We start from the raw sequence: 22878 nt of genomic DNA on the forward strand, positions 1-22878 counted from the left end.
AGATTTTAAGTGGTAATATTGTGTCAATATAGGCTCATCAATTGTAATAAATGTACCACTCTGACCAGGATGCTGGTAATAGGGGAAGCTATGCATATGTGGAGGCAGATCTTTGTATTTTCTTCTCAACTTTGTTGTGAAACTAAAACTGATCTAAAGCAAAGTCTTTAAATAAGGGGGAAAGAATATAATAAAGTGAAAAATTTTAACATATCACTTAGATTCACTTAGGAAATAGATGACATACTCAACAGACTATTTTGACCAAAAGTTATACAGAACAAACAAGCTTTTATTCTAGGCTAATTCAGCCTCACTACTGAGGCATTACCCTTCTGAGGTTTCTACTCAACACCCCATGTATAGCAAGGTTTCTCTGCTTTGGATGTTTGAAGAATTTAAAATATTCCCCCTCTATGAGAGCATCAAAAATTTTTCCACCTGCTCCTTTCTGGTAATTCTTCCTCTTGCCTCAGGCAGATTCTTCAAATGCTTTGAAGACTCAAGGGCAACACCCTGGAGATCTCTGGAGCTCTCTCTCTGTGTGGCTCTCTCCTCTCTGGTACTCTGTGAATTCCATCCACCTTGGCTTCCCCAAATTCTCAACTTACTCTGTCTTCTCAACTAAGGGAGACTGCACAGCAGCCAGGAATCACTCTCTAGGGAATTACTGGAGAAACCATAGGACTCACGTTGTTTGTTTATCTTCTTTCAAGGATTACTATTCATCACTGTCCATTGTCCAATGTTTGAAACCATTCATCATAAATTTGGACTAGTTTCTTATTTGTTTAAGGTAAGTGGGTAAATATGTTTCTGTTGCTCCCTCAGGGCCAGGAACAGAAATCCTTTAAAAATAATTTTAACTTTAAAAAAAAGAATGAAAAAGATCAAATAAAATATATGACCATGCGGAAATGAAAAGGGAGCTGGCATAATTCGTGAAAGGAATTAAGGATTTAAAATAAATAATTAGGGAAATGAAAGCCACATTTAAAACTACGAAAATACGAAAAGTACAGTAACGTGGGGGACATGATTTGTAAAAATCCTATTAAAAACAAAACCAGAAAATGACAGAAACCATTAGAAAGAGGATAATACAGAAATGAAACAGTAGCTCCAACATATGCATTATTGGTACCCTTGGATTAAGGGAACAAAACAAATGAAACAGAATATTTCAAAATTATAAAAGTAGAAAGCTTTCCTAAAATAAATGAAAATTTTAATTTACTGATTAAACCTGTACAGTATTTCCCAGAAAAACAATTATGCAGAATGATCGACCCAAATGTGTACTCTTTAAAAAAACTCACTAAACAGGTAACTTTTGGAAAGAAAAATCAAGTCACCTGCTAGGGCTGAGAGAAAAAAAAATGTGGGTTTAATCAGACCTCTTACTTCTCCACAGCAACATTTAATGACAGAGGAAGGTGGAGAAATGTTTCCAGAATCCTGCAAACAGGAAAAAAAAGATTGAGCCAAAAATATTGTGCCCAGCCCATTTGTTTTATGTTTATGGCAACGGAAAGGCATTCTCAATTTTGTACGTATTCTGGGAACAATGAAGCTTTAATGCGTCCGCCTTAAAAAAACAACAAAAAAAGAACTGCTTGATAAAAAATCTATCCCAAAAAACTAAATAGAGAGAATGAACTCAAGGAAAGGGAACTCATATTTAAAAAGTACTGGTAGAAGCTTTCCTGGTGGCACAGTGGTTGAGAGTCCGCCTGCCGATGCAGGGGACACGGGTTCGTACCCCGGTCTGGGAGGATCCCACGTGCCGCGGAGCGGCTGGGCCCGTGAGCCATGGCCGCTGAGACTGCGCGTCTGCAGCCTGTGCTCCGCAATAGAAGAGGCCACAGCAGTGAGAGGCCTGCGTACCGCAAAAAAAAAAAAAAAAGTACTGGTAATGAGTACTGAATACACTTAAATGTATAAAGTAAATATTATCTTTATTATTTTAGGTTAAAAATGAAAGTTTATAGACTTTGGCTACATAAAAGTTATTGTTAATTTTAAAAAGTGTTTGTTTGTGGACAGTATACATTTGCTAATGTCCTTATCTTTCAGAAGAAGAGTCAAAGGCTACTGAACAAACATTGATGAATTAATAAAATAATTGCTTGATTCATTTAAAGAATTGATGATTGACATGAAAATTTACATTTGTAAGTAATTTCAAAATATCATTCAGACAGAAACCCAACATAGCTCACTAATGCTCTATGATCAACTGATGAGCAACAGCCCTTTTGGGTCATACCAAAGTAGGGACTGGAACTAGAAAGAGTCATTCAATACAATTAAACCATCAAAATTTACAAATTTAAAAGCCCTTATATAGCCTGTGAGGAAGAGTGAGGGAAGCTACTGTAACCAAAGCAGGAAGGTATTACTAAAAGGTTAAGCACATAAATCAAAAGAACAGAACAGATCATCTAGAAATAAACACTCATATACGGTCAATTGATTCTCAATAATGGTGCAAAGGTGATTCGGTAGAGAAAGGATAGTCTTTTCAACTAATAGTGCTGCAACGATTGGATATCCATATGCAAAAAAAAAACAAACAACAACCCTCTATTCATACCTCACACCATAAACAAAAGTTATCTTTAAATGGATTATGTGCTGAAATGTAAAACCTGAAATTATAAATCTTCTAGAAGAAAATATGGGAGAAAATGTTCATGACCTTAAGTGAAGCAAAGATTTCTTAAATATGATACCAAAGGTACAATCCGAAGAAAAAATTCACAAATTGGACATTATCAAAATTATGAACTTATGCTATTAAAAAATACTATAAGAATGAAAAGACATCTTTAAAAGGTCCTTTGGAATAGTATTTATAGTAAAGATGTCAAAGACACTAAGAAAGAAAAGTGTGGTTCGGCATCCCCCAAATCTCTAATCTCTTAACGCTTGCAGAGTGGGTTAGCCTACTAGCCACCCTATATGCCCTATTGAGCCCACTTAGCTCAGATGAGAGGGCCCAATTGTGTGTTCATATAGCATCTTATGCATATCATTGACACAACTCTTACCAGTCTGTATGATCCACTTCTATTCAAATCTATTAGTTAGTACTACTCCAGTTGCAAGAGACAGAAACCCAAACTTAAATTAAGCAAAAAAGAAATTCTTGGCTATCGAAGTCCACGGTTAGATCTAACTTCAATTAGTGCTGGTTTCAGAGGCTCAAATGATGTCATCAGAACCTGGTCATATTCTCCATCTCCTAGGACTCACCTAGGAGCTAGACTCCAAAACAATAACAACAAAAACAACAACAATAGAAACCTTCCCAGCAACCATACAGCACTCACCGGGTAATTGCTTTATCTGTGTATAGCTTGTATTTGCAAGCTAATTATACAGGCCTTGAAGGCAAAGACAACTTCTTTTGCACCCTAATCATATCTAAGATTATGCTAGGTGGTTATAAAGCAGACATTCTGTAAAGTCTGGTAGATCTGGGAAAGCTGTAAGCATCACCCATGTTGGCATCGAAAGGCTTTGGAAAAAATTCTGACATCCTTTTGGAAATCTGGGCTAGTAAAAGTAGAGTTGTATTCAAAATTTTTGAATAACTACACCCAAATGGTAATAATGAATAAGTTTGAGTTGGTAAAGAGAAAAGCCTCACACAATATTCCAAAGAGCTCTATTCTTGGCCCTATATTCTTCAAAATTCTTTTGAATGTGGCTAAAGACATATATCTGCATCTGACAAAACTAGAATATGGCAAATTATAAAAATGTATTTTACAATGTTCTTGAATAGCATGGCCACTCAAACATTATCACTAATTCCATTTTGGTATTCTTCCAGTCTTCACATTATACATATTTTCATGTATATATATTGTTCCATTATTCCTCTAGCATAAACATTTTGGCTGCCAGCTTGTCTAGACTTACATCCTTACAACTCCAAATCTGGTGGGAAGAAAAGCTTTTCTTTTCCAAGAATTCAAAACAAAACAAAATCTGTTCTGATTTCCATTGGATAGAACCAGCTCCCATGCCTGTTCTTAAATACCATTCCCAGGTGTCAAGGGGACATGATACGCTGGTTGGCCAAGCCTGAGATCCACACCCACCACTTGGGAGCTTAGCAGTGGTGTCAGCCACACCTGAGGCACTCAGGGACTCAGAACGGAGAGGATTGTTTCCCGAGAAAAACTGATTACCGTTATAATAAGAAAGGGAAATGGTTGCTGGGCTGCTGAACTACAAACTAAATGAGGCAGGGTCTCCGCTCTCCAGGACTTTACAGTCCTACTCAGGAAGACTATGTTAACAGACATTTTCAATATAAGGTGGTAAATGCTGTGATAAAGGTTTGCAAGGTAGATGGCAAGTAAATTCAAGCAGGGAGATATGTAAAATGGATAACTAACAAAGACCTATTGTATGGGACAGGGAACTCTGCTCAATATTATGTAACAACCTAAATGGGAAAGGAATTTGAAAAAGAACAGATACATGTATATGTATAACTGAATCACTTTGCTGTATACCTGAAACGAACACAACATTGTTAATCAACTATACTCCAGTATAAAATAAAAAGTTAAAAAAAAACAAGAAAAAAAAATTCAAGCAGGGGGGCCAGGCTTGTGGCTAAGGAAGTTTCCAAAAGGAAATGATGCCTGAGTCTAGAAAGATTCATAAGTCTTTTCAATGTAGAAGAGAGCTTGGGAGTGATGTAAAAATGTTTCCAGGCACCCTTTTTTGTTTTTGTTTTTTACTGAGGTATTGTTAATTTACAATATTATATTAATTTACGGTGTAAGTGGCATTGTTGACATGTAAGACTTGATCCCCTTGAAGGTCGGAGTCATGTCTTATCTTTGCCTCGCCAGAATTCCACATGGTACCTGGCGTCTAGTGGATATTCTATATGTGTTTGATGAATTTATTAATATTCCCTCATTATGTCTTCAACGAAAATTCTGCAGGAATTTGTAAGGTTGGTATTTAACCATATTATTCAGAGAAGAAAACTGAGGGAGATTAGATCATCAAAAATCACAGTGCCAACCAACGATGGCTCCAAGGTTACCCCCGCAGAAGCAGGGGTATATCCAAACCAAACTCCAGACATTTAGAGGAATACCACAAATCCCAGCCTTGCATTATTAGAGCAGTAAAGTGAGAAATAAAGTAAACATTTTAGCATGGTTGGCAGTTCTTATAAAGCCCCAAACACCAAATTTTCTTCTGATTTCAGATGTCAAGTGATTAAAAACTTATTTTACAATGTTCTTGAATAAATAAGGGCTGAGAAAAAAATTGAGAGAGAAACGTGTTTGTTTGGGTGGGTTGCTAAGCAACACCGCACATACCAGAGGCTCCTTTTGGATTTCCTTTTGAAGGTGGAATCTGTGGGACCAATGGGTACTTCAGCTTGCATCTGCTTCATCAGTTCAGATTGGAAAATAAAAGCAAAACAGGAAACAAACAGGCAATTCTAAAGTACAGAAGTCAGAGGTGTAGAGAATGCTAAGTATTAAATTAGCCTAGTCGCCTTTTAAATGACTTCTCTGAAGGTCCTCAGTGGCACTAACACTAATAGGTGAGGTTTTATAAGTGTGTCCCCAGAAGAATCGACCACACAGATGAAACAAAACCAAATAGTATCCAATCTACATTATCTATCCCACACAGTATTTCAGGCCCTATAGATTACTGAAATTTGTAATATGGCAATAGGATGTAGCAACCAGATGAAGAAAAATAGGTTTGTGTATCTCACTTATTTAATAAGGGATAACTTCTTATGAGAAATAGAGTTTTACGATGGGTACTAAAGGAAGGAATTCTGTGGGAAGGGAGAGAAATTTACAACCTCAGGGCCTGCTTGAGCAAAAGCTAGGAGCTCTGAAGGGGCAAAAAGAGTCAAGGTAAAAGCAGGAAAGAGAATATTGGTCAGCCAGAAAGAATGAATAAATAAATATTTGAGCAGGAAATATACTGGACAGCTGGGGAAGGGTTTATGAAGTCTAAGACTGAAATTAGTAGAGAAACTCCTACAGTGTAGGATTTAAAGACGCTGTGGATCAAATACTATCTAAGTCATATTACACAAATATCGCTGTGCATTTTAAAAAAGCGTATTTCTTTCAACGATTTGTGATTTGAGTTTCAGGTAAGCACACATCTAAATCTGAACTATGTATGTGCGGACACGTTTTCAATCAATCTGTATTCTTTGAGGGACGGGGTATAGTTTTAGAAAGAATATTTCAGATTTTGATTTAAATAGTTGACACTACAGAAAGGGGGCATGTTATTATCATCAATTACAGAATAAAGTCTGTACTCCTAACGACGCATCTGAGGCCTTCCACGATCTGGCCTGCCTACCTGCGCTTCCCACGCCAGCCTGAGGATGGGCAGTCTCTCCTCTCAACCCCTCCCATGCTGAAAACCTTCACTACTGACTTGACACTAAATCATATTCTCCCGTCTATTGTTATTTACTCAGTGTGTGTATCTCTCCCTTGAGATTATAACTCCCTGAAGGATGTGTCCAAAGAGTATTTTGTTTTGCATATTCTGACTAAAATAATAATGTTATTTACTATGTATAGTAAATGCACAGAATTTGCACTGAATACATGGACAGCACTTGAATTAATTTGTTTATCATTCCTTGATATTATTGTTTCTCCATTCAGTCTCCTTATGTCTCTGGACTCTAGGCCTGCTAGCAGCAAACAGGAAGAACAAACAAGAAATGAACAAGCAGAAGTCTATTGTCTTCTAAACCTTGAACTCTGGAAAATCAAAATATCCTTGGGAGACAAACATCACAAAACTAAAACCAGCATTTTGAGCAGGGAACATAATAGCTTCAAGTGGGCATAAGCTATTCCAAGGGCCCTTGGAGCCTGCAGGAGAAGTGGTGGTATGCGAAAGTTAAAAAGACCTCTACAAGAAGAATTAGGAACCCCTGTCATAGCCAGAGGTCTAGCTGTGTGCCTTAAAATGACTGTACCTGACTAGATTCATTCATTTCCCCAACCAATCCGCGGGGAATGCAAGCTCTTTAATGGCGGGGCTTTTCACTAGTGTCATTGCTTGCACTCTGTCCTGGCGTTGTGCCTGGCTCCTACTAGGTGCTCAATAAATATTTGTTATGGGATCCTCTGTCTTGGTCATGGAGTGTCCATCCTCAAGAAGCTCATAGTCTGGTTAGGACAAAGACTTCCAAATATGCAATTCTAATAGATGAAAACACTTATCCTAAGTAAGCTATAAGAGCTCATAACGCTAACACTTGAGCATTTACCGTGTGCCAGGAAGTGTTCCCCATGCCTTACATGTATTAATTCACCTAATCTTCACAACAACCCCGTGAGGCGAACACTATTATTATTTCCATTTTCCGGCACAACGAGGTAAAGCCACTTGCCCAAGGTCACACAGCTAGGAAGTGGCAGCGCAGGAACTGAACCAGGGTTCAGAAGTAGCACAGTGCAGGCACAAGACCAAGAGTTAGTCTGACTCAAAGACCACTGAAGTTTCTTCTAGGCCTGGGATTGCAGAAGAGGGCACCACTGGTGACAATGAAGCGCTAGGAACCCGAGGGAAATGTTTCATGAAACCCCACGCATGTGGACCATGTGGGTGCTTCTCAAACTTAGGATGCTCCAGAATCCTCAGAGAAGATTCAGAATTTCAGGCCTGAAATCCTGCAGTTTCTGAATCCATAAGGTTGGAGTGGGGACGTGGAATGTGTATTTTTAACAAGTGTCACACTGATGTCAAGAATCATGTTTTAAGAATACTAAACTAGACCTATTCTCCAGCAGAACACTTGGGCTGAGATTCTGCTCTTTTTTCTCAGGCCTGGCTCTCCTCCGGCCAGGTGTCTGTTGGGAATCCTTTGAAGATGCAATCTGGCAGCGCTCTGTTAGGGGCACCGGCACCTGTAGAGGCTCCTCAGACGACAGGCATCACAGCCCTCACCCAGGACAGTTATTGCCGGTTTATTTGTCTGTCTCCTCTTGAGAGCAGGGGCTGTGTCATACTGTGCTCTGCATGCCAGCTCCTAATTCAGTGTGCAGGAAATGTCTTCTGAAGGAGACTGGATGGACTGCATCAGCCCCGCCCTTGAGAAGCTCATAGTTAAGTGAAGGACACAGATACCTGAATAGATAAACTGCAGGATTAGGTGATGGGTGGCCGTGATTACCTAAATACGAGCAGCATGCTGTGAGGGCACAGGGAAGCAGCAAAGCGTGCTGCACAGGTGGGAAACCATGCTGGAAAAGCAGGTTGGGAGCTGTAATGGGCTGAATTGTGTCCCCCTCAGAAATTCCCGTGTTGAAGTCTAACCCTAACCCCTCCAACCAGAGTACCTCAGAATGTGACTGTATTTGGAGACTGGGTCTTTTAAAAGGTAATTAAGTTAAAATGCGATCATTAGAGTGGGCCCTAATCCAATCTGGCTGGTGTCCTCAGAAGAGGAAATTGAGGCATAGACACATACAGAGGGACGACCATGTGAAGACACAGGGCGAAGACGGCCACCTACAAGTCAAGGACGGAGACCTCAGAAGAAACCAACCCTGCCAACACCTTGACCTTAGACTTCCAGCCTCTAGAACTGTGAGAAAATAAACGTCTGTCGTTTGAGACACCCAGTCTGTGGTACTTTGTTACGACAGCCCTAGCAAAAAAAAATATAGCAGCAGATTATGAAAATTTACCAAGCCAAACTACATAAATTAAATTTTTACCTTTTAAGCTGTCAGAAGCCTCCACGGGTGTCTAAGCATCAATGCGACATGAGCAGGTTTGGTTGCGAACCCAATTTGGAAACAGCGGGTACCCAGAAGTGAAAAATGATGGTGGAGTTGACAGATCCATTGTTCCAACGCAGCATAAAACAAGTCGTAAGGGCCCTGGACTAAATCATTGACAAGGGGAATGAATAACAGAGGTCCTAATCAGAGAGACCTTTGTGGGGCAAAAGTAACACAATTTGGGGGAAATGAGGTGTTGGAGGCGAAGAGCAGACAGATGAGGTTATCGTGAAGTGTACTTTGGGGAGTGACGATGCCTCAGCTCTCAACTGGGGATACAGGAGGTGAAGCAGGCTTAAAAGAAGAAGGGAAAAGATAACAAACCTCCCTTGGGATGGGTGAAGTTTGAGACAACTGCAGAGCGTCCAGCTGGATGTGCTCCGGAGAGCGGGAATAAAGCTCTGGACCTGCGGCCTGAGGCGGGATTCCGTGACTCACAGACGGGGAGACGGTGGGAAGGGGGCGGTCGAGCTCTGCGGAGCATCAGCGATCCAAGAGCCCCGCGGCCGAATCCTCGGGGTCCCCGCAACGCGTGGACAGAGGAGCCAACCAGAGTCAGCAAACCCTCCAAAAAGCTGCTGGATTGGGGCGGGGGGTGAGCGCGCCAAAGGCCAAGGAAGTCAGCGATAGGGCTCTGTTAGGAGTTTGCTGGTAGTTTTCAAACGGAGGAACGACCTTTGACCCTGCTGCAGACCGGCTCGGGCCGGATCTCGCTTGTTCACGCCGTCGCACAAAGGGGTTTCCCTCGCTCCCTGCACCGCGGTCAACCGAGGCAGAAGTGGCTGGCGGCTAGCAGGGACCCAAGCACCACTCTGGGTGACGCAGGCAGTGCCAACTCCGGAAGCCCTCCCACCCGAACGCAATGGGGACGCCCGGGCCCCGGCTGCACTTGGGACACGGGCCCAGGCGCCGCTCGCCCAGCGCGCCGGCCGCGGGGGCGGCTGCCTCGCGCCTCCCCCTGCAGCGCGCCGCGGCCGCTGGGCGAGGCGAGGAGAGGCGAGGCGAGGCGGGGGGAGGCGGGCCGAGGGGGCGGGCGAGGGACGCGGGACTCTGGGGAGCTCGGGGGCGGAGAGCAGGAGGCGGCGGGCCCCGGGAAGAAAGGAACATGGCTCCTGCGGCGGACAGCGCCGAGCGCGGCATGGGGCGACGGCGCGCCGGGCGCCAGTGACCACGATGGTGAACTCGAGCCGCGTGCAGCCGCAGCAGCCCGGGGACGCGAAGCGGACGCCGGCGCCCCGAGCGGCGGGCCCGGGCCGGCTGATGGCGGGCGGGCGGGCCGCGGGCGCCGGCTTCGCCGGCCCGGGCGGCCTCCGCGAGCAGAGGGGCCTGGAGATCGAGATGGAGCGCATCCGGCAGGCGGCCGCGCGGGACCCCCCGGCCGGAGCCTCGGCTTCCCCATCTCCTCCGCTCTCGTCGTGCTCGCGGCAGGCGTGGAGCCGCGACAACCCGGGCTTCGAGGCCGAGGAGGAGGAGGAGGAAGAGGAGGTGGAGGGAGAAGAAGGGGGAATGGTGGTGGAGATGGACGTAGAGTGGCGCCCGGGCAGCCGGAGGTCGGTCGCCTCCTCAGCTGTGAGCTCTGTGTGCGCCAGGGGCAGGGGGCTGGGGGGCTACCACGGCGCGGGCCCTCCGAACGGGAGGCGGCGCCAGCGAGAGGACCAGGGCCCGCCGAGCCCCAGCCCGGCTGGCGGCGGCGGCGGCGGCGGGGACCCGCTGCATCGCCACCTCCCCCTGGACGGGCAGCTGCCGCGAGTGGCCTGGGCCGAGAGGCTGGTTCGCGGGCTGCGAGGTAAGAGCGCGACCCTCGGCGGCTGATGCACAAACCAGAAGTGCGGGCGCCGCCAGAGCCATCGCCCGCGGAGGGCAGCTCTCCAGGGCTCCCGCTCGCGTTCCCATTGCGTCCCCGCCTCCCTAAGAAGCGTCTTCCGCACCTCTGCTAATTCCGTTCTATTTCCGGTACCCAGCACGGAATTCCACTGCGCCCTTGTTGGTGCAAATTTATTGGATACCTCCTTCTTCTAAAAGATGTGTCAGCTTATGCTTACCTTTGGAAATAAGTGAAAGCCGTATTAGAGCGAAGGGGTACATCTGGAGTTTGGGGGGGTTTTTTCCTTGTAGGGAAAAAAATATTCTAAGGCAACGAATGGTGGTTGCAACTGCATATTTGCGAATTTCACTAAATGAAAACGAAACTTATGTGCTAGTACCCATGGCCTTTCACTGTCCTGGATGCCCTATTGCCCCTTACCCCTTTCCGGAATGGGTACGCAGTACAGGGTCCTAGTTGTGGAAGGGTGTCGCTGGATAGTCATTGATGTAGTTTTGGCGGTGTCTGGTTGTTTGGGGGAGAGGGAGCTGTTAAGAACGCCACGAATAGAATAAACTGTCTAGCAAAACAGTTATTCGGCCATTTCTAAGTCTAGGTATTTTTCTAAAACAGTTGCAAAGTAAATGCTAATGTTGTTTAAAAAAGTTGAAAGTATGTTTTTAAATAACTAAGTTAATGTTCTTTGAAGTTCCAATGAGACAGTGAGGTCATCAGATACCAGCTGTGTGGAAATGTGTCAGAGTTCGGTGCACCCAGCTCTCCAAAAGGCAGGAAAGGAATTTTCAAAATTGCCAGTGCTTATTAAGAGGACACAAATTTTCCAAGAGCAAATGGGATCCTGTTTTTGCAAAGTTTTGTCAGAGGCATCTTTGGAAAAGAGTTGCATTGGCTCTTGCCATCCAAGTGACTTTAACCTCTACTTTTAAGAGTTTTCCATTCTCAGTTCTTTTGAAAATTTCCTTTCCCTTCTCTTCCTGTCAGTTTTGAAAATCTTGCACAAAAAGCTATCCAGGTGTTTTTACAGCAACGTGATTAACACCAAGTCAGGCCTACACCCGAACCCCAGTTCTACCACACATTGGCTACATGACCTCGAGCAAATTGCCTAACCTCTCTGATCCCCAGTTTTTGAATTTTTTTTTAAAGACATGATCATAATACTTATTCTTGACTTGGGAGGATTAAATGAGGTGAAACATAAAACGTGTAGCAAGTCTCTGCCATGTTGTGAGTGCTTCATAAATAGAAATTAAATCATAGATTCTAAAAGTGTACATTTTGGTACTCTTACACAGTGATTATGCTAGTTAATTTGATTCAGAGCATGGTGGGGACCAAAAGATCCTTTTTGGATAACCTGTGTGAGTAGATTAGTAAGAAACTCTCATACTCTTTTCAGGTTGTTTAATTGTTTTAATTGTGCTTTTTAAAGTATTCACTGAAGTGAGAGGAGTTTCTTATAAGTTAATAAATAATGGAAAGTCATGATCCTGTTAATTCAGCTTAAGTATTTGATAACACTTAATGTTCTTTGGATAAACTCAATAATGGAATATAATGAAATGAAATATATGAGTGTATGTATAAGTTCATTTCTTTTAAAGAAAAGTTTCAGAAAATTTACAATGAATAAGGTAACAGTAAAACTTCTAGTCAAACCTTATCAGTGGTCTAATTAGTAGAATAGAATCATGAAAATCTTTTTTACAGAAAAATTTAGAATAAATTTTATTTTATTTCTTTTATGAAGAAATATAGTTGATACTCTTGTCACTTATTAAGTAACATTTGTTAAATAATTAGTGACTATACTAGGTGCTACCAAAAAAATATATATATATAGCACATCACCATTTTCCTATGGACAGAAACCCAGAAAAGTGAAATGAATAACCATGAATGAGTTGTGATTTTTTTCCCCCCTCTTGGGATACCGATGACAAAAAATCTTATATACATTGTATAAGTAGTGCTCAGAGTCAGAAGAGAGAGTGACTTGGAATTTCTAAAGGTAGGAGCAATTACTCAAATTGGAGTGGTCAGGAGCTTCCCTGGAGGTCTCCAACCTTTTGTGACTTTCCATAACTCACTCAGACTTCCTGGCCTCTGTTCCTCATGTATAAAATGGAAGAGTTGAACCCAATCTTCAAGGTCCCTTCTAGCTTCAGCATATCCTGTGTTGTTGTTAAATGACATGAATCTGAGCTGGACAGCAAATGGTCATTTCTCTCCTTGGACACTAAATAGATCTATCCTCTTAGCAGGAGTAAGATAGCAATGAAGAAATGTTTGAGGCCTGAGGATGGGAGGAAATTGTGTCTAGCTAAGGAATTAAGAATTTACCCTTAAATATTAGGAAGCAGTTGGAAAGTTTTGAGCAGGGGCAGAGCACGTTGAAAGCGAATACGAGTCAAGCAGTGTGCTGGGCAGGAGAGCTTTGCAGAAGGAGACAGGGAAGCAGGAGGACCAGGTAGGAGGCCGCCAGTGAAGGGCTGACGGAGGCCTGCCCCGAAGGAAGCAAAGGAAGGCTGAAAGATGGAAAGACTGCTCCAGACTAAAAGATTTCCCCAACCCAATGATCTCGTTTACTTTTCTCTTAGCAAACGCTTCTTAATGCAGAGATAAAATTTAAGACTCTACATGAGTTATCATATTTTCTGAATTTCCAAAGTTGAATGTGTTTTATGGATATATCCGGGTACTAAAGTCACTTTCTGTTATTTCAGACATATATGCTTGGTTGGTTTTTTGTTTGTTTTCCTGGAGAAATCATAAAGAACTAGCTGTATTGGTCAGGGTGGGCTAAGCTGCTCTAAAAAATAGATACCTCCTCTCCCACTCACTATATTGTATCATCACTGTCCATATCCAGATCTTTTTTATCATCCCAAATAGAAGGTCTGCCCATTAAACAATAACTTCCCCTCCTCTTCCCCACACCCCCCAGCCTCTCTTCCTCTTTCTGACTCTATGAATTTTTCTTTACTGGGTACCTCATATTAGTGGAATCACACAGTATTTGTCCTTTCATATCTGGCTTATTTCACTTAGTATAACGTTTTCGAGGTTTATCCAAGTTGTAGCATGTATCTGAACTGCATTCATTTTTGATGACTGAATAGTATTCCCTTGTATGTATATACCACATTTTGTTTATCCATTCATCAGTTGATGAACACTGGGGTTGTTTCTACCTTTTGGCTATTGTGACTTTCCCTTTATTTTTAATTGAACCCTCACTCCATAATTGCTTCCTTTTCCCTTTTTATTTGCACTATAATTGTGAACAAGTGAGATGTTGTATTTTCATCGCATGGGGATTTTTTTTTTGAGGGAGGGTTGCTACTCTGCAGGGTGTGATAAGGCTATGCTAGTAACACAGTTTGTGCAGTCAACAGACATTGAGCATCTCCCTTGTGGTAGGTACTAGGGATACAGAGATGAATAATACAAGATCCCAACTCCCAAGGAGTTTAGAGTTTAGTAGGGGGGTGAGAAGTGTAGGTAAATCATTGCAACGCCAGGTCCCAGTTGTGGGAGGGACCCAAAGAAGAAAGGACCTGCTCTACCTGGGGAGGTTAGAAGAAGTGAATCTTGAGTTATGTTTTGAAGGATTCAGGGGGGAGCTGGAGGAGGGAAAAATAGAGAAGTAAGACCAAGCAAGCTTGTAGCTCATTGGTACTTTTTCCTGTAGGCAGAGTCAGTGAGGGCTTCAAGCAGGGGGCTGATATGATATCATGCCAATCTGAAGATGATTCTAGCAAGAATGTAGAGAATGGGGTGAGGTGCATAGCACCAAATGCTGGGAGAATAGGTCAGGATAAAGTGACAAAGGTGATACAGTGATAAAGTGTCAGTTGCACTGAGGATTGTGAGCTGGGATGGAAGAGCGCTAGATGAAAGAGAGAAACTATCAGAATTGTGGACCACCTCCATGTGAGGGTTATGAAAAGGGCCTGTTCCAGGATGAAACCCATGTTTCTGGGTTGGTACCATTAACCCACACAGGGCAAACAGGTTTCTAGAGAAAGGAACAGAAGAGAAATCTCAGTTTGGGGCATGTGAGTGTGAGCTGTCTGTGGAATATGCAGGTAGATCACGCCATTAGCTGTGGCACACACCTGTCTGCATCTCAGGAGGGGGCTGCCTAAGAAATTTGAGATTCCAGCATCAGTATCATAAGGTAGCAACTGACTATTCTGTAGAAAACAGACCAATAGTAAAAAGTCACTTCCCTTTCTGAAGGTGTCCCTGCAATTCAAATCACTGTGAAGAAGGATTGTATACATCTTCCTAAGCAAGGCCCACATGTGTCTAAGCCCCAAAACAGGATTCTTTTATCATGTGAGTGCAATGAGAATTTGGTCAGGCAATTCACAATGACTTCAAAGTCCATATGGATTTGGGTCTCCACGCCATTCTCAAATCTGGACCAACTAGGCGTCAGAAGTAGGACATTTCAGATTTGGACCTGTTTCTGAAGCCATAAAAGGGCCTCTTGCCGCCACTCTATTGCTGTACACATAATATTTCTAATTCCCAGAACAACCCCACAGAGAGGTACTCTTACCTCATTTCCAAATGAGGAAGTAGAGGCTCATGGCGTTAGGCAAGGTCTCACAGCTCCTAAGTGGCTGACCCTTCATTTGAACACAGCTTGGATTCCAGACCTCCACACTGCACCTTGTCACGATCAGTGAGTCACAGTGGGTTAATGTATTTCAGATGGGACAGGGTTAACGTGAGGCAAAAGAGCCACACTGAATTGTTTTTACCGTGGAACTGAGATATTAACAGGTGAAATGATACAGTTGCTGGAATTAGCTTCAAAATAATTGACGAGTGGGTGAGGGTTTCCATGAATCCAGGTTGGTGTTGAGTTGATACCTGTTGAAGCTGGGTGAGGGGTACATGGGAGTTCATTATATTGCTCTCTCTTTGTGATTTTTTTTTATATATTGCAAAATAAAAAGGGTTTGGAAGCATTTGGATAAAAGAGTTGCAGAATGGCATTTTTTCTAAAGTCAGTTATTTATGTTGGAGACCTTTTTGGTGTTTTGGATTACCCATCTCAGAGTTTATGCATGTTAATTTGCATATTAATTGCAAATAAATTGCATGTTAGTTAATATGCATATTAATAAGTAACACTTATTGTTGAGGTGATGTGCTCCGACTTTGGGCTCTGGCATTGACTGATCACCTTCTTACACAGGAAGGAAATGGCATATTGTCCCGTGTCCCCTCATAATCGTGTTCTCCTAACAGATGGAGACACGTTATGTACTGAACGTGAGTGCCTGGAGGCACTCCCTCCGCAGCTGGGATGATGGCGGGAAAAGACAACAGTTGTTTTTGAAGAACGCTCCCATTTTGGACGTGAACGCTGCCCTTCACCATTCTTATTCTATCATCCCTGATGATAACTAAACATGGGAAGTAGTTGGCTACAGGACAGCTGTTTTTTCCATTTGTGGATGCAGCATTTCTCACCCATCAGGATGTGAAGGGATCCCCGTATCCTAAGACTGACCCTACTACATACACACCCAGTGGGGAAACTGGATGACATTTGTAAAGCAATAAGTATTTGAGGAGGTAGCTAGAGAAATTTAGAAAAAAGTAAATGCATAGAAATATACTCACATAACATATAAATAAAAGGGCTTGTTTCTTTTCATTTGGAATGTGTCATTCAAGGGCTAGACTTAAATTGCCGTAGACCATTGCAAATTTAGCTTGAAGAAAACTCGATAGGAGTTTGGTGTTTTCTGTTTATAGGTCAAGCAAAACCATTTGCAAATAGTAAGAACCATGACTTTTCCTTATTGCGTAATTGTTTATAAACCATGGGAAAGAGTGAAATCACTGACCAAGTGAGACAAGGCAGCAGTCTCTGCGGATGGTCAAGGGACTAGCAATTTCCACTTATGCGTATATTTTAGGCCTGGCCTCCAAAAGAAATACGCCCAGAGAAATGGTGTGGTTTTATCCAGGGCTACTGAGCCTAATATTTGGCTGCCTCTGTGTTATTCTGAGCTGTAATTTTCCATGTCATCTAAGTTCGTAATAATTCTTTACTATGATGGAGTTTCAGCGAGCAAACATTCTGCTTGGTGCATTTCTTCTGAGTGAGTAATCCCCTGACACAACCACCAGGTGTTGGCAGAAGCAAACCTGGTCATAAGTCATGCTCCCCTTCCGGCGTGGTGAAACCTAGGACGCGTAACCCAGTGTCTTTGAGAGCAGTTGCTGATTTTTCCTAAAGGAAATTTGGGAGAAAAGAAGAAAAGGAAACGAATACCCCAATTTAGGAGTAGAACTAATGTATGATTATAAGACTTAAAAAGTACATAAACACTAGCAATGAAGTCACTTCTTCCAAGTGCAAGACCATATACCATTTTCCCCTTGTTCTCTGTGTGGCTGGATTGTGGCATCAGTGGCTCGGTGAGTTTCTGTGATGGAAGGGGTTAAAGTCTGTGGGATAGAAGTGTGAGGCAATTTGCCATTAACAGCTGACCTAATCTAACAGAAAGAATTGAGAGGTTTGTCTTTTTTGGAAAACACTAAGGCTCTTCCAAGTAACCAGCAGTGTGACTTGACCACACTGCTCACTAGCTGGGGTTTGGACGGCCACCATGTCTGTCTGCTGGCTGCGTCCACAACTGTGGGATCTCTCTCCAGGCAGCTCACCATGGCTTATGTCATCTTCGCTCAGCCGGCCCAACGCTTTTTCCATCTGCTAAAATATGGAGCACGGGTGCTGCTTTTACCCTTTCTCCAAAGAGAGAGGGAAGGCAGATGAGTTTGTTGCTTTTCATTTAAAAATCATACGTTAATTGGCATTTTTTAAAAACTTTTCAGCTAAGTGTGTTTAGTGTAATCAGTCAGCACTGAATTTCTTAAAAGGCAAAAATGGGTACAGAGCAGAGATTTTACACCGGTTTGTTAGAAGCTTGCTAGATGTTTCCATAATGAAATGGTGCTCCGACCAGGACCTCTTTTCATCAGGGGTGACCTAAAAAGTATTGTTTGCAATGTTACGTCATGTACTAACGAGGATAATTAATTTAGTAACACGGTAATTCCTCCCGCATATAGGAAGGACTGATGTGTATGCATAATTATTAAACCTAAACTTCCTCTTCTCTTTCTAAATTTTTACTAAGATATTTTCTAATGAGGTTGGGAGTTTAGACAATGATCAGATCATTGCCTTGTGTTTTGCACATCTGGGGGGATAGTAGCGGCTGATGTATTCCTAAATTAAAGGTATTCCTGCTAAAACCATTTCTCGGTTGCCTTTAGAGCATGCTAAAAAAAAATCCAGGAGCATCTCCCTTAAAGGTATACTGTTTTTTATGTGTTTTTCCTTTTGCCATTCATGAGATTTTTAAAAAATAAAATGACTTCCTTTATTACTGTTTTAAAGGTCTCTGGGGAACAAGGCTCATGGAGGAAAGCAGCGCTGACCGAGAGAAACACCTGAAAAGTGTTTTACGGGAACTGGCCACGTATCTCCTTTTTCTCATAGTCTTGTGCATCCGTAAGTAGAACATTTTCTTCCACTAGAGGAAAAGTTTTGGAAATATTTGACCTGTCAAACTCATGATTAAGAGGAACTGTAGATGCACCAGTGACGGTTAATTCAGAAGTTCTCTCCTCTGTTATCAATTCCAATTTACAGTTTGGTAAAGCTCTCCTCTCTCCTCTGGTAAACACCGATCAAAATTCGGCATTATTTGATTGGCCGGTTTGTTGTCAGTTGTGACCATTTTCACTATGAGAGGCATAGGGCGACCTGCCAGACACCAAGTAACCAAGTAAAAGGATTTTTGTATTCGATTCTTAACAATAATTACAGCATTACTGTTATTACATCAAGTAATGTAAAGTGTACACAGGAATTATTTTCCAAGTTTAACTTTCAGAAAATACAAATAATGTCACCTAATATTGCTTTTATGTCTATTTGTATTTAAAAGTCCCCTTTTTTTGGATTCGGATGTGTTGTGTGGATGCCTTCACTCTAACTAATCATTTCTTCCAAATCTTCAATAATTGTAGATTTTTACTCCGTAGGAAACTTACTGCAGACTCATCTCTTTCTGTTTTCTTTCTCCTTTCTTCTTTCAATACATTCCTGCATTGTCTGGGAGGGGAGGGATGCCTTAGCCAGAAACAACTCTTAGAAACCGTTTGCCTCCAAGTCCAGAAGGTCACGGGCAAAGGACTTATCTTCTGAATCAAAGGATATTGGTTGATGGAGTTCTGTCATGTCCTCTCTAAAGCCCTTTATGAGAACAGACAGGAAGCAGATTTATGACCACCAGGACCTCTTAGCATATTCCTCAGGGAAAGGAGTTTGTTCTTACAGTGTACACTTAGAAATGCTTAAAAACCAACATCAACCGTGGAAAGAGTTCCCTTCTTTGTAAATGGAGAGAGTCCTGATTTAATCAATACTTTAATAATGCCATTCTTATTACATTAAAATTTACTACCTTGAATTCAATTGACTAAGCGCTCAAAGTTTCCTTTAAAAATGTTTTTTGTTTACTAGATTTATAAGAAGATGTGTAAGTTGAACATAAAAGATTAAGGAAACATTTAAGCTTTTGATATTTGTAATTTTAAGAAATTGAATATTGATTTATGTAATATCCCCACACTGGTTTTTACTAATACTAGTAAGCTCTTAATGAGACTCAAACAGGGCATGACTTCTCACATTTTCTGAGAATTTGACTATCCAAGTGGGAACTTAAGAAAAAGAGAAAAAAAGGTGTTATTTAAGCTAAAAAGTATATATGTATGAACAACATTCGTTTTCTTGCTTTTTTCTTCCTAATTTTCTGAACTTTTCTGTTGTTTGTTTAGGAAGGAATCTCTCTCATTACCTTTAAAAGCATGTTATCTAAGAAATGCTGAAAACCTAGAAATGATCTATTCAGTACATTAAAAGTTATTAAGCAAGAGATGTGATATTTTTTAACTTTTATGTTCTGAGCTGTTAGAACTTAGAGTAAATGGTTGGGAGTCCACCTGCTGATGCAGGGGACGCAGGTTCGTGCCCCAGTCCGGGAGGATCCCATGTGCCGCGGAGCGGCTGGGCCCGTGAGCCATGGCCGCTGGGCCTGCGCGTCTGGAGCCTGTGCTCCGCAACGGGAGGGGCCACAGCGGTGAGAGGCCCGCGTACCTCAAAAAAAAAAAAAAACACTACAATAACAAGAAATGTATATTCATATATAAATATTACTTTAAACATGGCCTTTACTCCACGTGCATAGCTTTCTCTTTATTTCTTCGTGGTAACTTCTATGTAAATATTACATGCTTTTCTCTCTTGTTTTAAAAAAAAATTACACTACTTAATACAGGCAGGCATACACAAAAGCACTTGTGTTGACAACCTCTATCCCTCAAAGATTTCCATCACAACTTGTCACTTACCTTTGAATTTTAACCGAAACTGCATTAAAATATTTGGGCGTGTTAATAATTTTAATGCACCTCTCTGGTTTATTCTGCAGCCTCACTCTGCCTCCTGAAAGGCCCTCACCCAGGTCACCAGGGACGTCTTAATTGCCAAAGTTTATGGGCTCCTTTTAGCCTTTCTCTCTCATTTGGTCCCAGATGAGACATTTGGCATTCCACAAACTTCCCTCTTTGGCTTCTGTGACTCCCTCTCTTCCTGTATCCCTCCTTACTCTATTCACTTTCTTCATTTTTTTCTTTCTGAGATGTGTTTAGACAGACGATTTTCTGTGACTGGGTCTTTGCCTTTCTCTTCAAGGGATCTTCCCTGCAGCTTCAGCTGGTCCTGTACGCTGGCGCTCCCAAGTTCCTCTCGACCTCTCATGGACCACGAATCTTGTGCCAGCTTTTACTGGACCTCTCCACCGGTGCATCTCAGGGGCATCCTTAACATTTCTCAACCTGGACTCACCCTGTCCATCCAAACATGCTTTGCTCACGTTCTCTATCTGGTTTACTATTAACATCACCCCCATGAATGCCTCTCCCCAAACCTTGAAAAAGAATGTGAGTGATCCCTTCTGATACAGTATAAAGTTTGATATCTATGTAATACATTAAGTCGTATGTTCTATTATAAAACCCCTAATGTCCCGAGATCATTTTTATCTTCTTTCTCTGTCAAAGATTGAGAGATGTAAATTTGTTTCTAAGTGTTATTGTGGTTTTGGTAATTCTCCTTCTATTACTAGAAGACGTTGCTTTATATATCTTGATATTGTTATTCAATACATAAAAGTTCATTCTAGTTATATCATTGTGTAAAGTATCATTTATCAATAAAAGATCATCTTTTTCTTCAACTCAGTACTCACCTTATAATCTCCTTTGTCAGATGATTGCAATACCACTTAACACCTTTTGTATATCTAATATATATCTTCTCATTCCTTTATTTTTAACTTCATTTTGAATGGGTCTCATAAAAATTCTAAAGATACATTTTTAAATTTTTTAACCAATATTTAAGACTATGATCTAGTAAGTTTAAGCTCTTTACATTTCATGCTTTTGTCAGATTTCTGCCATCTTATTTTTTCCTCTCTTTTACACTTTCTTGGTATTTTTCATTTCTCTTCTTCTTTTTGTTACATTGGAAATTTTTTCTTTGCTTTTTATTCCACTGATCTAGAGTTTATACAGCGCAGTCCCCTTTATATAGTTTTTAGTATTTAAGCCTATATTTTTTCAGCCATATTAAGAAGAAAATGGTGTCTGTAGCCTATTTTTAAATGAGACCATGTTTTTTGGTTTGTTTTTGTTTTTTTTTGTGGTACGTGGGCCTCTCACTGTTGTGGCCTCTCCCGTTGCAGAGCACAGGCTCCGGACGCGCAGGCTCAGCGGCCATGGCTCACGGGCCCAGCCGCTCCGCGGCATGTGGGATCTTCCCGGACCGGGGCACGAACCCGTGTCCCCTGCATCGGCAGGCAGACTCTTAACCACTGCGCCACCAGGGAAGTCCGAGACCATGTTTTAAGACAGCTTTAGTTAGTTTACATGCTGATTAGTTGGTGATGCTGTGATAATGTTTTCTTTTCTGGCTTATTTCATAGAAAATCAAATCTGAGAGTTAAGACGAGGACTAAATAGCAGAAAAAAATATATGCACATAGGATATACGTGTCCTTTACCTTATATTTTTAAAATATTTTCCTCTCCTTTCTGATACTCGTTTATGGTTATTTCATGATGTAACTTTCTTCTTTACAATTCAGTTCATTTAAAGAGTGTATGTTACCTTCCAAGTGGGCTTTGCCCATCAGGGACTGAAAGGAGAAACGATGTAATAGTCTTACATTTCTATTGCATTTAACAGTATGCAAAATCTGTGTTCACATAACATTTCTCCCAGTGAACTACACAAAAGCCTTAGATGTTATTATTCCCATTTTCTAGATAGTGAAACTCAGGCTCAGAAAAATTAAATACTTGTCCAAGATCCCAAGATACCGAGACCCACAATTATGAACACGGAGGCTGACTTAAGGGTGAAGGAAATCTTAAACTCAAACCCAAATCGTTCTGATTTCAAATCCCGGGGGGTCCTTTAGCTCCAGCCTAGCTGGACTCATGATGCAGCTGACCCCTGGAGTGTATGGAGCTGTCACTTGAAGATATCCCTTGGACCAGCCCACTGCCTGGCACAAGGGAGGGACGGAGTTAACGTTAGCTGACTGAAGGTGTTAGAATCGTCATCCCCTTCAACCACTAGGTGGCATTATTTCTCTGGATGTCCAGCAGGTGGCACTGCATAGCCAAGAGGATGTACCCCTTCCCTTTCAGTGAAGTTCTCAAATTCCATACAGGTCCTAAGAATTTCAAAAGCAATCAGTATTAAAAGTACAGGACAATAAAGGAGATGCATTTTAAAATCAGTGGCTAAAATACATACATATTGCATATTTATAAATCAAAAAATTTAAATAATTTGTCATCATTCTTTTTCAACAACCAAAAAAACCCCACAGGTAAAAAAATTTAAGAGTGATCTACATTAACCAGCCAATCCAAAGAAAATTCTAATTTCAAATTAATTCCAAAATTCAATGTAATAATCATTTAGTCGGCTTTGGGGAGCCTTCACGACCCCTCTTTAGCATGATATCAGCTTTGGATCTGAAGAAGGCCTTTGCAGAACACATCGTACCTTGTCCACCCCTCTGTGGGAGCTGGTAGGCAGTGCTC

The 22878-nt window shown here is 41.8% G+C and overlaps 1 protein-coding gene and 1 long non-coding RNA gene across 2 annotated transcripts in view; one reads left to right on the plus strand and one right to left on the minus strand.

Annotated features, from left to right (window-relative positions):
- The window catches only part of LOC132425725 (uncharacterized), a 211695-nt gene extending 202284 nt beyond the window's left edge, over positions 1-9411 (minus strand). Inside the window, exons 1-2 of the long non-coding RNA XR_011246458.1 lie at positions 9153-9411; positions 8763-8932 (exon numbers count right to left, since the gene is read on the minus strand). This is a non-coding gene — a long non-coding RNA (uncharacterized lncRNA). The remainder of the gene's footprint in view (positions 1-8762; positions 8933-9152) is intronic.
- Positions 9412-9872: 461 nt separating this feature from the next.
- Positions 9873-22878, plus strand: part of PKD2 (polycystin 2, transient receptor potential cation channel) — a 47245-nt gene continuing 34239 nt past the window's right edge. Inside the window, exons 1-2 of the mRNA XM_060011958.1 lie at positions 9873-10614; positions 18089-18202. Of these exons, the coding sequence (XP_059867941.1) occupies positions 10002-10614; positions 18089-18202 (727 nt within the window). The 5' untranslated portion in view covers positions 9873-10001. The remainder of the gene's footprint in view (positions 10615-18088; positions 18203-22878) is intronic.

This window comes from Delphinus delphis, chromosome 5 (assembly GCF_949987515.2).
Source record: "Delphinus delphis chromosome 5, mDelDel1.2, whole genome shotgun sequence".
NCBI lineage: Eukaryota > Metazoa > Chordata > Mammalia > Artiodactyla > Delphinidae > Delphinus > Delphinus delphis.